This window comes from Megascapheus bottae, chromosome 17 (genome assembly GCF_031878675.1).
Source record: "Megascapheus bottae isolate mThoBot1 chromosome 17, mThoBot2.hap1, whole genome shotgun sequence".
Taxonomy (NCBI): Eukaryota; Metazoa; Chordata; class Mammalia; order Rodentia; family Geomyidae; genus Megascapheus; species Megascapheus bottae.
Genome location: NC_143525.1, coordinates 14,490,496 through 14,511,627, shown reverse-complemented (window position 1 = coordinate 14,511,627; position 21,132 = coordinate 14,490,496). Strand labels below are relative to the sequence as shown.

General features: G+C 38.6%; 1 protein-coding gene across 1 annotated transcript in view; it reads right to left on the bottom strand.

Annotated features, from left to right (window-relative positions):
- Prkca (protein kinase C alpha) overlaps positions 1–21,132 on the bottom strand; it is a 377,074-nt gene that overhangs the window by 203,734 nt on the left and 152,208 nt on the right. The window contains exon 3 of the mRNA XM_090349887.1: positions 14,507–14,589. Within this exon, the coding sequence (XP_090206013.1) occupies positions 14,507–14,589 (83 nt within the window). The remainder of the gene's footprint in view (positions 1–14,506; positions 14,590–21,132) is intronic.

Sequence of the window (21,132 nt, the reverse complement as noted above, 5' to 3'; positions counted from 1 at the left end):
AAATCTGTGACTCTATAGACATAATATTTTATTTTTTTTTCCAGTCCTGGGCTTAAGCTCAGGGCCTAGGCACTGTCCTTGGATTTTTGTAAAGGCTAGAGCTCCACCACTTGATCCTCAGCACCACTTCCGTTTTTTCTAAGTATGTGGTACCAAGGAATTGAACCCGGGTCTTCGTGCATGCTAGGCAAGCACTCTACCACTAGGCCAAACTCCTGGACCAAGACATAATATTTTAATACATAGATTAACATATATCTATGACATATAAACCCTCAGCTTAATTTCAATTATGTTCTAAAATCTAAGTGCCAGTGATTGTATATAGATTCCCTTCTTGAATATGTGTTTGTTAAACACATCATTTGAAATATTATGTAAAAATCAATGTTAACAAATTCTTTAATAAAAAGAAAGTTCAAACCCCTCCCAAAACAAAAACTTCATCATAATACCTCCTCATCCCTTTTTCTAATAAGAAAAAAAATTAAGAAACTCCAGTTAATTCAACTGTATATCAAACCTATCATGTGAATAACTGAATCTTTCCTGTGCTACTGAGATGAAGTCTTGGCAATAGTTCTCTGTAGAGATAAGGGGATGTGCATGCAACACATACATATAGTGAAGTTAGTTCCTGTCCAGAAGGCAGTTTGTCTCTGGCAGTTTGGCCATTTCAATTTTATGTTCCCTTCTAGTCTCTGTTTCCCCACAAATTCTGTCATAGTTAAAATAAGTACAGCAATAACTTTACATTAAAAACTATTCACCTAGCATCATATAAGCATTTTTGCTGCATCTTTATAGTCATTGTTCTTCATGGCTATGCGTGTTCTATCATGCTGATGAATCACAGTTTACTTAATAACCCTCTCCTGTTTAGCAAGAGTATCAGTATGAGAAATCCAATTGCTACACAGGAAAATTTAAGAAAGAGGGCACTGATCCCAAGGCAATATGCAACCATAATTGAGATGTTAAGATCCTATTAGATAGAAATTATTCTCAAAGTTTTAATTTCCACAGTTGTCTCTTGTATCCAGACTGGATAACATTCATGATCTAGTTGTTAATTCGAAATCTAATTAAGGGCAATCATATATTTTAAAATAAAATAACTGTTACCACATAAACATTAGGATTATGAAGCATATACTTCTTATTTGGACAATACATAAAATTGAACAGTAGACTTGACATGAATTCCCTTGTAGTTACAGAAACAACCCCCTGTTAAGATGTTTTTCTCTTCTTTGTAGATACATTCATCTAGGTAGCCAACCATTATGTGCTAAACATTGTTTTAGATTAAATGGAAGAATAAGATAAGGTTCCTGCTGTCGTGTACATATATACTAATGGAAAGGTAGAGAATAATTAAATAATAAAGTTATGACCTAGAGGTAGGCGAAAGACCTATGGAGCAATAGACAAAAATAAGGGAAAGTGTGGTGTCTCTCAGGAGGCATCATATCAGCAGAGACCAGATGACCTTGGCCTATTCTGGTTAGGGAGAGGGCAGGAGTCAGATTACAATCCTACTGTAATGGTTGAGGCATGGAGGTGATGGGTTTACAGGGATTATTGCATAACTTGATCTACCAAATATATGCACAGCACCACTCTGGCTGCTGGGTAGAGGATAACCATTTGGCAAACTGTGAACTTCTCCTTCAGAGGCAACATTATTTAGACTTCCCTACTGTTCGGTTCCTAGACACATAGCAGTTTACTTTGTGAGAACACGGCCGGACCCAGACGCATGAATCCAAATAGGTTTGCCATGTTCCTTTCACCAATATAGATTGATTCTTTTCAATTTTTAATTTACCTACTAGTTTTCTTCCACTTCTGCTTCTGTATCTTCAGTTATTCTAAATTTCTAATATTTACTGGAAAGAAATGGTAAAATTGAATTACCTTCATCGGGGCTCATCATTCAAACTTAACAAATGCAAAAAAGAGCATCCCTGTCATTCTAATTTTAAGAACTGCTGTGTCCTCCTTTACTTTTTCAAGCTTCCCTGGTCTTTTGTGATTAATTTTAGTAACTAGAGAATGACTTGTTTAAGAACAAATGAGTCATGATACAGCTTAATATCTAGAAACATAAAATCACCATCCTCCACAGAGAAGATCACTTTCCAAGTATGAAACTCTCATGTTTTAAACATTTATTCCCCATGCTTTACAAGGGACTGAGAGGGATAAATTAGAGTCTTGAAACTACAGAGATGGAATAGCCAGCCAATTGCCTTCTGAAAGGTTAGGTTCCAGATATGTTTCATGATATGTAAAAATAAGCCACACAGATAAAAAAAAGTTTATAATCTGTACCTTTCAAAATATGTTCTTTTGGACATCAATCCAAAAGTAATAAAATTTCTCACGAACAAGCACAAAAACTCGGCAAATTTGCGAAGATAGTGTATCCTAGCACAGGTAGGCATGGGATAGTCAAGCAGGCAGCAGAGTTGTGTCATACAGGAAATCTCTGAATCACTTCTCTTCCTCTTGAATTGTGATTCATTATAAACCTCTTCAGATAAACAGCTGTATAATTACTAGTCACTTCCAGGAATATCAGTCCAAAATAACAGTTGAGCTACAGGTGCAGCTCAGTGGTAAAGTGCTTGCTTAACATGACTTAGGTCCTGGGTTCCATTTCCATTACCACTCCACACACATCAACACACACACACACACACACACACACACACACACACACACACACACACACACACCAGGTAGATCACCATAAAGTGGGCCCCATCCAATCCGATGAAGTTCTGAATAGATTTTTTTTTAAGGTTAACCATCCCTAGAGTAAGAATTCTTCCTTCTTCAAAGCTTTCAAATTAGAAAGCCTTCTGCCTTCAGATCCATTCTGTAACATGGGTTCTTCCTGGGTCTCAGGCTACCCAGCCTTCAGATGGGGACCAAACTCACATCATCATCTCTCTGGGTTCTCAGGCCTTTAGAATGAGACTGGAGTTACACTATCAGTTCTCCTAGGTCTCCAACTTGCCACCTTAACCTGTAAATATTGAGATGTAGCCTCCGTATCCAGAAACATACAAGCATACCTAGTGGTTTTGTTTCTCTGGAGAACCCTGATTAGTACCTTTAGAGCAATTCTGGGTTTTGGTCAACAGGGCATAAGCAAAGCAGTGGCAGTCAGTGTGTGTGCACTGAGGTCTGGAAAACTGGAAAACTGACTGACACCAGTGTTGCCTGACTGGTAAGGGCCCTAGGACACAGCCTCAACTAATAACCCATGGGGTCACAGTGTGAGACCCTGCAGAAACACATGGAAAATGTGAAACAGGAGTGGCAGAATTAAATAAATTAAAGTAATTTCGGGTAGAAATGTCCAGGATTTTGGACAAAGAAATATCTAGGATCTTTAGACAAAGATAAACAATTCTGAGCCAGAGTTCAACTTTTGAGACACCAGGAAGCCTTCACCAGGTGGTAGCTACCTTCGTAGGAAGGAGAGGAGGTAGAGGTGAAGGTGGAGCCCACTGCACTTAGACCTACTGGATATGGGAGACAGGAGACGGAGACAGCTCAGACAACTCAAAGGCCTCTAGCTTGGGAGACTGGGAAGAGATGACCAGTTGGTTATTCCTACATGGATGAGAACAACAGGAGTAAGCTCTAGTTTGGAAATGCCAAGGTGAAGAAAAGATGGACAGTGATGTACTCCACAACAGTTCACAGTCAGTCTTCCCTCAGGAAGAATCTAGGAAGTCTTCAGGGGGTCAAGACTATTCCAGTACATCACGGTAAATGCTAATATGAAGACAATAATATTCTTCATAGAAGCTGGTTCCCTCCCAACCTACAGCTTGGTAAATCATTCTCAAAAAAAGCAAAACCAAACAACAACAACAACAAAAAACAACTGCTTGAGACTACGTTGGATTATAAAAGTAAACGCAAAATCTAGATACATAAGGCCATATAGAATGTGGCTAAATGAAAGGATCTTCAGGATGTGGAAACAAGAGCTTTGTATTATGTGACTGTGGTTCTTAACGTACTATGTTACTTTTCTTCTCTTTTGTTGCCCTTTGGTTAATCTTATATTGTTACAGTATCTGACTTTGTTACCTGGTGTAGAGTATATATGTCTGTTTATTGGAAAGGGAAAGGGGGAAAATAAGATGGTGGGGGAGGGAAATGGGGACAAAAACATGAGAGGGGGTGTCAATGTGTGAGAAGTGATATATCCTCTGTCTGGCAAATGTGACCCCTCTATACATTACAATAATAAAAAATAAAAATAACCACAATGAATGGATAACAACAACAATCCACCTTCTTACCATGCATTTCTTACTAGCAAACTAGGACTATAGTTTGCTCACAGCTTTTGGTGCCACATAAGGCAAACGATGAAGAATGGTTGGTTCTCATTTACTAAATCTCTCAAGCCACTAATAAAGTTGGCAGTTTTGGGGCCTGTGATCCCACTGTAAATAAAGAAATGGCACAATGGCAATGTCTCAGGAAACCTTCTTTCCTTCCTAGACCCTAGGAAATACATGTTTCTAGCCTAGACTCTTTCTGAGCCAACTTTTGGAAAATTTTCTGAGCAGTGAAAACTAGAAAGTGAGCCAAGATGAGGAAAGAACAGCTAATCAAATTGTATTCTACATTCAACTTGTGAAGAAAAGGTGACTCAATAAAATCCAGGAACAAGCCTCTGGCATGAGCCAAAAAGTTCTCTGGGCAAGCTTTCACCAGAGGGAGAAGCCACTTGAACTAAATCTTTGCAGAAACATGGTATCCTGAAAAGCCCTCATCTTCATCCTCTCCAGAAGTCAGAGCAAGCCTCAAAACTGCTGTAGGCTTCCACCATCACTGTGGCCAGGCATGTGCCAACCTTTATGAAAGCACTAGTGGATTTCTCCTGTAATGACTTCACTGTCAGTCTCTCGAGGTGATGAGCTAGGCATCAGTAGCTGGCATATATAATCTTAGATACTCAAGAGGCTGAGATCTGAGGACCAAGGTTCAAAGCCAGTCCAGAAAGACAAATCCTTGAGATTCTAATCTCCAATTAACTGGGGCAGGAGTGGGGGGGAGCTTGAAGTAGAGGTATGGCTCAGTGATAAGAGTTATCAACCTTAAGCAAAAAAAGCCAAGCCCCTGTCTTTAAGTTGTATTGATGCCAAACTCTGCTCAAGAGCAGAGTCCCTCTTCACTGACTACAAAGCTGCCCCTCCAGTTGGTTTTGCTGAGCAATCAGGTGGTTCCATGGAAAAAAAGGATAGGTTTGGAAAAAAGGAAAAAATGCAGTTCAAAAGCTTAGAGCTCTGTGTACTACTGAACTCCAGTAAGGAACTCACCACACCTAAGCCTTAATTCCCCCATTTGTGCAATGGGAATAATATGGGCCTAGTGTATTATTATATGAATTATAGTGTTTACTTGCAGACATAACTTCCACTGTACATAAGAAATTACCATTTTTTCTTAACATCTGTACAAATAAATGCTCAAGAAACATTTAATGACTATACAAGATGAACAAGTCCAAGAAAATCACCACATGCCTGAGATCTTAATGTCAGGTAATACCATAAACACATAAAGGCTTGTGCAGTACATCTCGTGGCTATGTGGCTCCTGGAATAGGATCCTCAAACACCATTTCTAACAACAGCACTCAGGTCCAGGTAATTTGGTTATTGGTATATTGTGTACTGTCCAATATTAGATAGCTCAAGAAAAATAAGCAAGATGCTTATTAAAATAATTTTTTGTCTAAAATAGTCAACAGCTATTTTCTAGATCTGTTATTTTTTAAAAATTAAATTCTAAAACATGAAGACAAAGATTTGAAAAGTAGGAAAGCCCTACATGCATGTGTGCTTCCCTTCCATAACCTAAGGTATATGATAATGATGCAAATAAAATTTCCATATAGCCATTCTTAGGTATAGGGGAAGTTCAAGGAAAGTCTCATCTGCTGCTAAAAATAATTCAAGTAATTGAAGGAAACCAAAATAGATTCCCAGATCCTCACCAACAGATTCTCCTTGAAGGGACAAATATTTTCTGTCTACTGTTTACTTAGTTTTCAAAGTGAAAAGACTCAAAACTTATCTAGAAAAAAAATTACTTACAAGCACAATCACTAAGTAATACAACAACTTACTATGAAGGAAGGGAGGGAAGGAGGAAGGAAAGGAGGAAAAGAGGAAGGGAAGAGGGAAAGAAGGAAAGGAGGAAAGAAGAGATAAGGCAGCTTATTACAGATACCTGGGAAGCTGCATAATTACACTTCATGCTTAACACACAAAAGTCTCTTTCAGATCTGCTGTCAGAGATTATGTTTCTTAAGAAAATAACTCTTTTTACCTTATCATCTTACCTCTTTCTTTGACCCAAACCAAATTTACCCACTTTTTACGGGACTCCTGTGCTGACCTGGTTCCCATGAACTTTGGCTGGCTTTCCTAAACACTTTTGTCACATTCTCAGAGGCTGATGATTTGCCAAAGGCAAAGATTTGGGAAAGAATGTGTAGCACTGCCTTCTAGGCAGTTCTATAGTTTAATTCCAAAGATGGTGAAACTGCAGTAACTTCAACCATTGGACTGAGTGGAAAAGCACCTAGGTGACTCCCTAGAACACTTGCCTCCCTATAACTAGTTAAATATAAGTGGTCTTATTTGCAGTTATACCAGGAATTTTTTTTTTCAGTTTATCAAGTACATACAGACCACAGAGCTTATACTTGGCCCCCTGTCTTCTCATTGGTTAAAACATGGTAGGTCAGAATAATAGATGCTCCAGCACCCAGCAGCTGTCTCCTGCAGCTCCTTAGAGCTGCGGATGTGGATGGAAGACTCTGAGACTATTTTTAATTCCCAGCTAAATTAATTTGGCACAAATGTAGCAGGAGTCCCTTCCCTTGCAGGAAATACTTCTGTTACTGTGAATCTGGTACATAAAATAATCCACCCACTACAGAGCAGAATTAGCCCTAGAGATTTTGTATTGGGTTTGTTTCCCTGAAATAACTTTCTTTTCCAGGTTTCTCGCAGCACCACACAGCACACGAGGAAGGGCATTGTGGGCGAGTACAGAGGGGGTCCCTCAGAGGCTCATTGGGGCTTCCCACCAGCAAGTGCAGAATATGGAAGGTCTCCATTCTTGTGTTCTTACTGTAAGCAGGTCCTCTTTGGATGCAGGTCATCCAAGTTTCCCTGCTGTATGACAGTGTCTTTAGGTGAGACATGTACCTAGGCTAGCACAATAAACATGGAACGATTACCCAAGTTATTTTCTAAAGAAACCATACCAAAAAATGAAATATAATTTAGAGATCACCTTCTTCATCAGGCCTCCATCTATCATCCTGTGAGATACATATGTGTGTTTTCTCCCTCTCCTGTTCTGTGTCTCTCTCTTCTCACCCTGTATCTCTGCACCTCTTTCCCTCTCCCTTCCTTCCTCTCTCTTCTAAACTGGACAGTAATAGACTTCTATCCTAAGTATGGCAACTATCCTATGCAGTCTTACAGTGTCATTGTTTGCATGGGTGTAGACTTGCAATGGGAAAATAACCTTGCTTTGAGAGGGTAAGACCTCTTTACCTAAGTATCCTTCATACCAGGAGTTCCTCAGTCAACATTTAATAGTGGAAAGGAATTTAGGGCAGAAACAACTTTAAAGAGTATCAAGCTCAATGTCTACATCTATAAATAAGAAAGTTAAGGTCTAGACAGAGCTTTAGTGATGTGCTCAAGCAGGAATGCAATCAGCCCTTCAGGATTCTCTGAGAAATGGTATAAGTCTCTGTAGTAACTAGACCTTCTTCAAATCTCACTTTCTTTTGTCATCCCAGAAATTTAAGTTGTTTCTAAGCTATAATTGCCTTTGCTCACAAAAATCATCTTATTTCTATAATAAATGTAAAAATATACTTGAAATGACATGGAAAATTTACTAAAATTTATGCCTAAATTTATTTAAGTTTTGTCATAAATATATCTCTGAAATGTTGAATTTTAAGCAATACAGCAGTCTTTTCTTACTTGACTGGTCTCTAAGACACAGAAAAGGAGTGGAGCATAAAAGAATTCTTGAGATCATAGCAGTGAAAAGGTAGTTGTTCTGCCTGCTGGACGTGCAGTTCAGCACAGAACAGAGATGCTTGTGGGTCATCCGTAAGTGAGACAGTCAATGCTTTTGGCTTCTTCAAGGCAAGACTTTTCACATCTTAGCAAGTTAGTTAACTTCTTCACCAGGTGCCCTTTTGAACATGCTGGCAGATAGACTTCTAGATGTGCATTGGCTGCCTCCCAGGAGAGGAGATGCAGCAAGGATCCAGCAAGTCATCTGAATTCTAGTTTACTGCACTGTTTAGATAAAGAAAATGCAAAAATACTGTGTGAATAGTCTCTCTCCAGACAGGACCAGAACACTGGGGAAAATGCTTACTGCAAAGAAAAACAGCATGGTCGACAAAAAAATTCTGAAAACAGAAATGCAAGGGAAGCTTATACCCTCAGGATCTTTGAAGTCTTTTGGTCGATTCCACCATGACCACATAACCAAAAGTCCCTATAGCCAACACAAAAAATAGACAATCCAAAGATTACATGTGCAGTAAATAATTGTTCAGAATCAGTGTTATTTTGTATATATTATATAAGAATAGATTCTCTTCTTACAATTCACAAGCTAAAAAATCTTAGTGGGTGATGTTTATGGCATTAAAAGAAGGACTGAGGTGGATAAGATTCCCTTGAAAGGGTTGTCTTACAGCTTTATTCCCAATTAAGAACAAAACAGAAAATAAAAGAAAGGTTGAATGGGCTAATAACCACACATGTTTACACACATACGTACATACACACACCTATATACATACATGCACACTGAAACATTCAAGTATCTGATATTTTCTCTAGCAATTTGGGCCTTGTAAACAGGCATAATTAAAAATAAAAGGAGGTTCTAAAAACAGGAAGGTATTCAAGAATGAGAGACAGAGCTTGTGAACTAAGATTTTTAAAAAGTGAGAGGAAAAAGTCTAGAGAAAGGCCAGCCCCTCAGAACCCTCCAGAGCCTTCCCACCCCACATCATTGTGGCTATGGCTGGGAAGAGCACCTGATCAATGGTGGCTCCATGCATAACACCATTTACTGCTTTTCTGCAAATTCTCGCTCACTACTTCCAATGTCCAAAGCAAAACAAGGTCATGTTTCTCTTCTACTGTGTCCCAGTCCACATCTTAGTTCAGTGGAGGAAGAAGAAAAGCCATTCCCAAAGCAAGTCATTTACCACTGAGCTACATCCCCAGTCAAAAGAAGCTATTTTCTAAACATGAACCACTTTTTTTTTTTTTAATGGTTACTTGTTGTCTTACAAATCTTGGATGCAGGAGCAGTGAGCAGAACCCTGGGCTACATTCAGTGGCAGTACACCTGAAACAGAAATTCTGGCCCGACTCCAAGAGCCTTTTCATCAGCAAATAAGAGCACACTTGTTCTATGAGTCCCATACCACAACATCCCCACTTTTAAGCAGCTGAGCACTGGTTCCCAAGATTGACTTGACCTCTAATGCTAGTTCTTTCTTTCTGTTCACTCAGTGTGTATGGGTTGACACTGAAGAGTCCAGGAAGTATTGATCTCTTCCTCCTTCTTGAGAGGGATGGCCTACCCGGGGTATGCTGCTTCTTCAGTCTGGGCAAAGGGCTGGGAAATTGACCTGAAAATCTTCAAGGGTCCTTCCATTGAACACAGAAGCCTTTTCTTCTTAACTATGGTTGTTCCTTGAACCCTGAGGAACATTTATTCAAAAGAACTCAGAATGCTTTTCCCATCTGGCTGTTATCTGGGTACTACTGGTTGATTTTTCAGTACTTTTCTATTCCTTTCATCTTGAAGATGGTTCACTATTTATAGGATTCACAAGTTCTTTTCCTTCTCTTTCCCAATCTGCAAATGGTTTAGGGTCTGTGAGTTCAACGAAGGCATTGTTATTCCATATGATGCATCTTAATACTTTTCCATGGTATTAAAAAATTTCATTCAAAATTTTTAATTTTTCAAGGGGAAAAATGCTTGGGGACAAAGCTTTCCTTTCAAGTTCTATTTTAATTTATCCTCATCCTTCCAATCTCTTAACTGATCTTTCTCATATTCTCTACTACTTTTCTATCTATTGGGTCAAAACTTTTCTTTTCACTATATTTTTAATAGGTATATATACAACTATGCACAATAAGAGGTTTCATAATGACATTTCCATACATGTATACAAAGTACTTTGATTATGAATACACCAGGTAGCTTTCAATGTGCTCCATCAACTGTATAACCCACAATCCATCCCCTAGCCTCTTTCATTTTCCTATCCCTCCCCTCTCCCTCTTCTGATCCTGCCCCCATCTCCCTTCCTTCAAGGCTATCTCCTTGAGTCAACCATAAATCTATTTAATACCTGAGACAACACACAATGGCATCCAAGGTATTTATGGCTTTCTCCAATATTCTCAACTCACAAAATAAAAAAAATCCAATTTAGATAATACCTTAATCCTCTTCAGCATTCTAATTCTATGCTTTTAAAATGTATTTTTTTAAGTGAAAACAAGAAAATCTTAGGCAGGCACATGGCTCATACCTGTAATCCTAGCTATTCAGGAGGCTGAGTTCTGAGGATTGAGGTTCAAAGTCAGAAGGAACACTAAAGTCATGAGACTCTTATCTCCAATTAACCACTAGAAGTGGCGCTATGGCTCAAGGGTAGGGTGGTAGCCCTGAGCTGAAGAGCTCAGGGACAATGCCCAGGCCCAGAGTTCAAGTCCCATGACCCGAGGGGGGGGGAGGGAAAAGGAGGGAGGGAGGGAGGAGTGAGGGAGGGAGGGATGGAGGGACGGAGAATATCTTGCCATGGTCATACACATCTCTCTGTGTTCTCATACTTTTCCAATTCCTCCCTTATACAGCTCACTCTCACCCCCCACCCCACCCCGTAGCTCCGTAAGACTTCTGTGAAGATTCATACCACAGTAAAACTGCCTTGCACCCATACACAAATGACATCTCTCATGCCACAACTGCCAAACCCCTAAAAATACATTTTTTTAGTCTAAAAAGCAAACAGCAAAATTTCTCCATGGATGACCATTCTTTGTGAACAGGTCAGGCAGGACTGTACAACTCTGATTCTATACTGGGAACAAAAATCTCATCACTTTTAAGGATATTTGTATATGAACCTCCGCACCTATAGCTCTAGTCAAGAGGACAAACATGCACAGAAAGAGAATCTAACCACCCAGGTCACAGGTATGCTCCTCTTATAATGCACTCCAATCAACAATTCCCTAAAACTTATTTTCCTATCTCTTTACTCTGTAAATAGGATATATGATAATCTTATGGTGATCATCCAAACAAGAAAGTAGGCTGAGTGTGACAGAGATTTTTAACAATTAACATGTATTAATTGACCTTTGAGCCAAACCAAGTCTTTCCCATGTAAACAAGACAGTCCTGTGCAAACTGTGTATTGCTTATTTGTGAGAAACATAAAGAACCTAGATAATCCTTTACAAATTCTTCAACATGAACACCAAAGTGCTCTACAGTCTCTAGAAAATTGTTAAGATAGACTCACATCCTCCTACTTCTCTGGCTGCTCCTTCTTGGTCTCCTTCCCTAATTTTCCTCTGCCATCCATTCTTCCCATAGTTCCATAGAGCTCTATGCTGAGATCTAACACTTTCACCTCTTCTTAGGGCAAAGGACACAACCCCAGGGTTAAAGTACAAGGATCTGGATCTTCAGGACCCACATAATTTCTGACCTCCACACTTGGTGCACACACACTTTTAGTGTCAGACTGAACTCATTTGAAGTGAAGTTTTGAGCTGTCCCAATACCCTTTCTCAAATGCATGCTCTCATTCCAAGGGCCATACTCTCATGGCCGTTAATGTATCTCCATCCATTCATATACTGTTCCCAGAAACCTGAGAACCATTTTCATTTTCCCTATCTCCCTAAACTTATAATGACAAAGAAGTAAGGATCTGGCTCCTAAATGGTTATTTAATGTGTTCATTCTGCCCATCCTCACTGCATCCACCTCCAACAAGCTCCCAGGGACATGTCCAAAAGCGTAGCTTTGATACATTGCCAGTATATCAACCTACCTCCTTCCTGGTCTGTTTCCTACAATGAGACCATAGAAGCTTGTATAAGGCGCACATGGAATTTCAGTACTCCCTGTTTAAAACCATTTTTGTACCTAAACCCCAATGCTCCTAAGATGTGTTCCAAATCTTTCACAAGACATCTGATGTTCTACTTTCTTGGGTTCTCATACAGCGAACTACTTCCCACATCTTGGCATGCTCACATTTTTTTTTCATTTGTCTGTAACAGTTCCTTCTTGGGCCCCTTACATCCATAGTCACAGGTGCATGCATTTGTACATGCGCACATGTACACATACATGAACACACACACACACACACACACACACACACACACACACACCTCACAGTTCCTTTAGCTTGCCTATTTTCTACCCATTGCCAAAATTTGTGTTTGTTTTTAATTTAATTTTGTTGTCAAGGTGATGTAAAGGGGGGTTACAGTTACATGTATAAGGTAGTGAGTACATTTCTGTCAAACATTGTTACCCCCCTCATTTTTCTCCTATTTTCCTTCCCTCTCAAACATCCTCACATTGTAAAGTTCATATTCAACATATTGTCTTGAGATTATCACTGTTGCATCAGTTCACTCTTTGTCCTTTGTCTCACCAAAGTTTGGCTTTAGCTTCCATTCCTATAACGCAGGCTTCTCTGTCAACAGAGTAGATCTTTTAGGTAAATCTGCTCAGTGTAACTGAATCCTATTTTAATTAGTGTCATTTTAGTGTCCATCTTTCCCTAGAAGATGCCCCTGGGGACAAAGGGCACATCTTTCTTTTAACACTTGTATCCCAAGGCTTGGAATGTGGATTGGCACTTAATAGATTTTTCAATAAAGAATATTTGACAGGGCCAGAGTGTGACCTAGAGGTAGAGTGCCTGCCTTGCATGCATGCAGGAATCCCTGGATTTGATTTCTCAGTAACACATATACAGAAAAATCTAGAAGTGGTGCTGTGGCTCAAGTAGTAGAGCTCTAGCATTGAGAAAGCCCAAAGACAATGCCCAGGCCCTGAGTTCAAGCCCCAGCACTGGTTAAAAAAAAGAAGAAAGAAAAAGTAAAGAAAGAAAGAAAGAAAGAAAGAAAGAAAGAAAGAAAGAACGAACGAACAACTGGTATGGTACCTTCCATCTATTTTATCTTGAAAATGTCCCAAATAGAGACAATATTTTCATAAAGAAAGAATATAGAAATTATTGAAAGGAAGGTAATGGCACTGATTAGTTTTGTTTGTTTGTAGGGAAGGCATTCAATGTTCATGAATTTGGTTTCCCCCACAATAAGGAAACTCTGTGAAGCATACTCTAGCTACAGATCCCGCAAGGTTCTGCAGAACCCTGGTGGCCAGAAACCCACAGCACCCATTTAATACTGTCGCTATCAGTATTTGAATCTAACTATGCACAGAGAGTCAAGCACTAAGTTCCTTCGTTACATGAGTTACAAGAATACAAATCTAAATCCTACAGATCATCACAAAAATATCTTCTGAGAAGGGTAGAAAAGATTTGAACCCTGCCTGCACTGAGAAAGCCACTTCAAAATCAAAGTTTTCTGATGAGAACAAGTAGTAAAGTAGGAATCACTTGACAATCAGAATTTAAGGATGAATAAATAAATTGATCTAGAGAAAAGCAACTCATTCCTTCTGACCAGTACATGTACACATTGGTATTTTCCTGTCTCTTAATGCTCACTGTCTTTTACTGTGCTCTCCTCTTCCCCCCTCCCTCCCTCCCTCCCCCCCTAGAAAGACAAGACAAAAGAGAGATACTTAATAGAGACTAATTGAGCAGAATAATGACACAGATATGTGAAAGTATGGGGCAGCTGCAGAGACCATAGCTCAGTGAGCCAGATGCGAAGCTATTTCTACCAATAGCAGCACTTATAATCAACATGACAATACAGGGCGAATCTCATGAAACAAGCTAGCTTTTATCATTGGCTAAAACCAGTGATGCTCCTATTAGTTCACAAACTTTTAGAAACAAACCATTAGGTGATTTATGTCCATTGTAAAATTTGTTACTAGAGGTATTAACATAAAGTAAATGGATTTAGTCAGTGTGCCTACCCAGAGTAGAAGAACAGAAGCTAATGATTCTTCTCTTTGAATGTCTCTGAGAAGCAGCTCAGGGCTCCAAAGGACAATAAATTTGTTCACTAGTACAAGCCAAAGTTACAGGAAACTAATTAAAAAATCTTCTCATTAATAGTATGTGCCAAAACAACAGTTGTATGTGTACATAAAAAATAAAACTTAGAAATCCACGTTAGCACCAAACAATGGTTTTGAGAGTACTTACATCAGTATCGGGTCCCTTATCTGCACCCGGACATGAAAAAGTAACAAATTCATGGCACCTCTTGTGAACCACAAAACAGCAAACTGAAGAGAGAAGGGAAACCAAAAATTAGAACACTAGATTTAATATACCCCAAAGAGATACTTGTAACTAGTATTCATTTAAATTTTGATATAGACACAATCTTATAAGCAGCAATCAGAAGGCATTTCATTTTATATTGTCTGTACTCACGGATAGTTAAAGTCACAAAATTCTAGTGCTGACAGGAATCAAAAGACACATAAGCCATGATTCCTCCTCTTTCAATTTGAGGGAGACAGCATGCTGAGCTCATCCAACAGCTTACCAAAGTATAAACCAGTAGTCTAAGTTTAAAGTACTTTGTTCTGCCTTATTCCAACACACACACACACACACACACACACACACACACACACACACACATATATATACACACATTCATAGAGAGAATATAACAGTATATTCTGTGGTGAAATAACCCATAAATACAAAAAATAACTGATTATAAATAACATACAAGTGTCTCTAATATCCTTGGCAGGATTTTGAACTTAAGGAAATCATTAAGACACTAGAACCTAATCTATAGAAAACAATCCTTTGAATTTATAATTCACTGGGTCCACCCCAATACCTTCTGTGTCAGCCTGTTTGCCTCCAATGCTGTCATTGATTGGGGGAGTCCCTAAAAAAATCTAGCTAAATCTTCTGCATTGAAATATTTCCCAAGCTCAAAATATTAAGGAATCCTACAAATTAATCAATAAAATTTATGTGTTAGAGGAATGAATAAGTAATAAGAATCAGTGATACTAATGAATAAGTAATAATCATATAAGAGATTTTCATGGATGGTGCAATGTGAAGGATATTAAAGATTCATTTGCCTTCAAAGCTTGATACTGAGAACAGGCACAGTATACATGCATGTAATTCTAGCTATGCAGAGGTAGAGATAATATGATCAAATTTCTAAGGCACCATGGGTAAAATGTTAGCAAGACCTTATTTTAATAACAGAGGAGTGGAAAGAGTATGTATATAATCCCAGTTGTGTGGGAGGTGGAAGTAAGAGGATTAAGGCCCAAAGTCAGCCCAAGGAAAAGCATAGGGCTCTATCTGAAAAATAACTAAAATTAAAAAGGAGTGGAAGACATGAATCAAGTGGTATAGCATCTGCCTAGCAAGCACAAAGCCTGAGTTCAAAACATGAAGCCTTGAGTACCAAAACAAAACAACAAGAAAACCTTCAAAATAAAGCTACAAAATTAGCTCTACTACTCTATCAAAAAAGTATTAAAGAAACAAAAATATCCTCAGAGTTTTAGGGAAGGCATATGTTTTCCTATATGCCATCATTTGGATGTTTATTCCTTTTCAAAACTTAAACTGAAATATGGCTACTGTTGTAGTGAGGTTGAGGTAGGACTGTGAGAAGGTGATTGGGCCTTTTAGAACTTAGCTACAATGGATGGAATTAACACACATTTTAAAAAGGTATGTTTGGAACATTGTTGTTTCTTGGCCTTTTCACTTTCCCTCTTGTGAATTCAGTGTCCCCTTCCCCTGAGGAGGCTGCTAGAAGGCTTTCACCACATTTCATTACCCTGATTTTGGACTTTTCATCCCCATAACTGTGAGGAAGTAGAATCAGTAATATTGGTAAGTTACCCAGTCTAAAGTATTCTGTTACAGTTGCAGAGAGGAATTGAGGCATGACATAAAGCTAGCACTTCTTACATTCCCTTGCTCTTGTGCCATTTTCTTCTCTCACCAATAATAATGTGAGTCCTGTGCATGTTAGTAGATGAAGGCAATCAAAGACGGTGATGAGTCATTCCAGTGGGTGGGAAAGGACCACAGATTTGTTGAAAGTTGAAATCCCAAGAGGAATTCAAATACTGAGCCAAGTACTGAGAATACTAAAAGGACCTTGAGAGGCCAGGAATTCAACACATTTTCAATAAGCCTTAGAAACCACTGAAAGGTTTTAAACAAAGAACAACACAGAGAAAAACAATGCTTCATAAGTGTGGATGGAAGAGATTGGAAAAATTTAAGGAACAAATCTGAGGCTGCATGTATAAACCTAATTATCTTATCATTATTCACACTGCTAAGAACTGAGAAGAAACTTACTGGCTGACCACAGAAGGACATTTAACGAGTATTCTGCTGTTCACCATGAACGTTTTTTGGTCCCTTCATGCACATTACTAAAGTGAGTCCTCATATCAACACTATTTAATATGCTTTCATAGTCATATGGTTTTGATAGAAGCATAGTACAGGTCCTTAGCATATATCATGTTATAAGCACATAATGAGTATTCATCATGAGAGAGAAGGAGGGAGGTAGAAAAAATGCAAAGAGATAGGCAGATTGTCTTGCCTTTTACAGCATGGTGGAACCAGCATTAACACTAACTTTTGTTCAGTCCCACAGTCTCCTTTCTGTCCAATGTCATGGTCACTGACAGAACTTGGGGGGCAGAAAAGATGTTAAGTGCTGATGCCAAAATTTCTCAAATGGGTGATAAGAAGCGTATCTGAGAAAAATAGGAAGATTTCTTTTTTTAATTTAATTTAATTATAAAGGTAGTATACATAGGGTTTATATTTACCTAGGTAAGGTAACAAGTACAACAGTGTTATCCACTCACTCATTTTCTCCTGTTTTCTCCATTCCCCCACCATTTGTGAAATTCATTTCCAACATAGTGTCTTGTGAGTATCACTGTTGCATTGGTTCACTCATTGTCTTTGTCTCACCATTTTGTTATTCACCTTCCCTTCCCCAAATCAGGTAAACACATACAAGACAAAGGGTAACAAAATAGAAAACAGTGGCAACATGGGATAGACCACAGGGGGAAAAAAAGGAAAGAACAAAGAGCAGTATCAACTTTAGATGCTGAGCTGTCTTGGCCCATGGCCTCGGAGGCGTGGGGATGTCTCTAGATCACAATACTGCCTGCCATGCCCAATGCACCTGTGTGTGGTGCACAGAGGCAAGGGAAGGTGACTTCGAAACAAAGAGGAAAGCCGCACGGCTGCTGAGGCAGTACTGAGACAACCACAGGGCTCCCAAGGGCCCTTAGAAGAGTGTCTGGTGCCACATTTCTGCTAAAAGCATCTTGATGGCAAAACCCTCCAAGTATGGATAACATGGCATGGCTCTGAAGGTACAGATTAATCTCAGCTGACTCACCCCAGGCACAAAGTCACCTCTCATCCACTAGAATTAGAAAGATCAATTTCTTAAGGAAAGAGATTATAGTAGCTACAATCTCTTATCACAGCTTATTATGAGAGAAAAATAAACACTCTGATTTCTCATTTGATCATTTAAACATTCAGATTTTTTTCAACTTTAAAAAATCATCTCTACATTTCAGATGAACACTGTTTAGAAAGCCTATATTTATCTCTGAAAAGATAATTTGTCATCTGTATCTATTTTATCTGCATTCACATCAATGCAATTGCATACATCCAGTTGAAGTATTTCCACTGAACACTTCAAAAATATTTCTTCAAGTATTTTCCTGAAAAGAATCATGTCTTCACTACCCCATATAATTTGAAGAGAGCAAAATCTCCACCTACCCCCAAATTACTCCTTTCTCCCAGCCTACCTAGGGAGCCAGCCCCCCTCCTCTCCCGTGGAAGCTTTCCATTTCTATGAGTGGATTTTACCAATAGGAACCAGACAGAGGGCATGTGTTTCTAGAGAGCAGGTCAAAGGTAACAGGTGTGAGTTAACTGAGGAATAAAGCCCACCCCCCAAGCCTCTTTGGGCATTCAAGATGCATATCAGATGCTCTCTGAAGGAAGAGGAAAGAGATCATGTCATGGCTGGGCGACTAAGGAAAGAAAGCTCTGTTGCTCATCCACTTTATCCAACCCTACTCCTGTTGGGAGCTGGGCTGATTCTTGTTAGAAACAGCCGCATTTTGCTGGAAAAGGCTTCCCCAGAAATTCTGAGCCATGGCCAAAGACTCAAAATCACTGATGGGTAGCCTTGATCTCTGGTTAAAACCAAATTGGTAATTAATATTTTGTAAGACAATATAATCAAAACATTTGAGTAGTCTTGTTAGAGTACTGGGTGAAAGAAGAAAAGAGTGGGTCAACATAAAGAGAGAAAGCATTAAGATTACCTAGAGATAAATGGAGTAGGTTTTCTTCCAGCTAAACATTAAGAACAACTATTCTTATCAGTTTTATTTTATATTATTGAAGAATTCATCTTAGCATATTATGCGGGATGAGGGGAATTGAGGAAAAGAAGAAATAGATAACACCTGATCACACAGTATTTCCTAAATAAATACCTCCTGACCTTGGCAGACAGGAAGGCAATTTAAAGGCGGCAGTCATTGAAGTGGAAGAAGATGAACACACAAATAATGTCAGCTTCCTTCTGTTCCATGGTACCTTGGAGCAGATTCTGGGCCTTTGAACATGTCTCCACTTAGGAAATACTGGATAACCAGCAAAACTCTGAAAAAGACCCTTATTTTCACAGACTATGGGTCACCTATGTTTGCCTAAGCAAAAGAAGTCTTAAAATAGAAAATTTTCCAGTAGCTTAAAATGACAATGTAAATTTTCTTTCTGTTATTTTCTGAGCACAAAACCACTTCCTTCTAATCCTCTATGTATAGCCTGGCAGTGATGAATGATATATGAAAGGCACAAATCACACTAAGCAAATGATATAGTGGGACACAAAGTAATAGAGTCCATAGGCTTGATCAAGTAAGGATGCTGGAGATCAGGGTCTCAGAGAGATCTCAGTCTAGAAAGAAAGTTCATTCTAGTGATTCTTGTCACCTGCCAGTCATGCTTATAGAAGAAAATAAAGTAAATGGAGATTAAGGAGTATTTTTCTCCATCTGTCAAGATTGTATTTTAGAAGAAGAACAAATAGCAGTCATCTCGTTTTGGCTCAAGAATTTATAAAAATTTCAAATAAGAAATATAAGTACGTTGTGACACCATAATGTTGATGCTAACAGTGGTTCTCGATGGTATAGGCTAGTTTAAAGAGAAAGACCAGTAGTTACTGGGAAAATCAAATAAAGTGAGAAAAACATTGTTCCCCCATGAACTGGGTAAGAATTAACTTAGTTACAATTGTAACTAATCTTGATCCATAAGATATACACCAAGGGTCTGAGAATCACCTTTATGTCAAAATCCATCTGAGTATGCCTCACTCAGAGCTCTTGCTTCTGGACAATTTTTTCCTATAGCATCCTAAAGAATGCTAAATCCAGATTCTTCTTCAATACTCCATTCATGCAGACATGTCTACCAAAAAAGAATATGATGGACTGATGCTACAGAATGTTCCCTAGTTGGTATAAGCAAATTCTTCCTTAGGAATTTCAACCAAAACTGGCCATACCCAAGACAGTAAATGCAGTAATGGCTCTTTCTACTAAACACTACTTGAGGCCCTTTAGGCTGGCTTTTAGGAAAGAAAAAGAAAGGCAAATTGACAAGTGGTATCTAGAATGAAGAGGAATCAGAACCTATGAGAATATAAAGGGATATAACTACCTACAAAGCATTTTAAAAACTCCCTAAAAATGAAAAATAGATTATCATATGACCCATCAGTCCCATTCATAAGTGTAAATGCAAAAGAACTGAAAGGAGGAACTCAGATGTGTGCATGCCAGTGTCCACAGAGGTATTCTCTCTAATAAGCAAAACATGGAAATAACCCAACTGTCCACAAATAGGTACATGGATAAACAAAACGTGGTATATATATGTATATATATATACATACACACGCACACGCACGCGCACACACACACACACACACACACACACACACACACGGCCCAAGGAAGGACTGACATTTGGACACATTTAATAGCGCATGACTCCACTTGTCCCAGAAAGTAAAAGAGAAGTTATTAGGGATGAAAGATGAGGAAAATTGGGAGATCTTAAAGAAAGTTCTGGAAATGGACATGTTGGACATTTACATCATTACAAAGTTCTTAATGCCACTGAATTATACATTTAAGATGGCTTGAATGGTAAATTTTGTGACATATTTACCACAATAAAATTTACTTAACCAACAATAATATTTATGAAATTATAAACACGAGGGAAAGGAAGTCAGAGACAGTACGAGTTATATCCTTATAATACTGCATCTGTGAATTTTTTGTGATATTTGTTTACTGTTGAGTTTTAGTCAAAACTCAGGAAAATATACCAAAATATTTACCTTATGAATTTTGTTTTTGTTCAACTAGAGATTAAGCCCATAAACTTATTAGATAAACATTCCATCACTATGGAACTGCTATGCTACTTCCTGATTTTTGTTTTGTTTTTAAAGACAGGGTCTTATTACGTTTGCCCAGGCTCCATGAGAACTCAACATTCCCCCACCTCTGCTTCCCAAGTAGCAGGGATTACAGGTATACACCATGATACCCATATAGGAGAGAAGTTTGTGTCTACTACCTTAATTTCTAAATGAAATCAGTGTCAGAACAGAGTGAAGACATGGGGAAATTCCAGCCTGTTTCATAACCTAAACTTGCGGGTCTGTTAAGAGTTATATA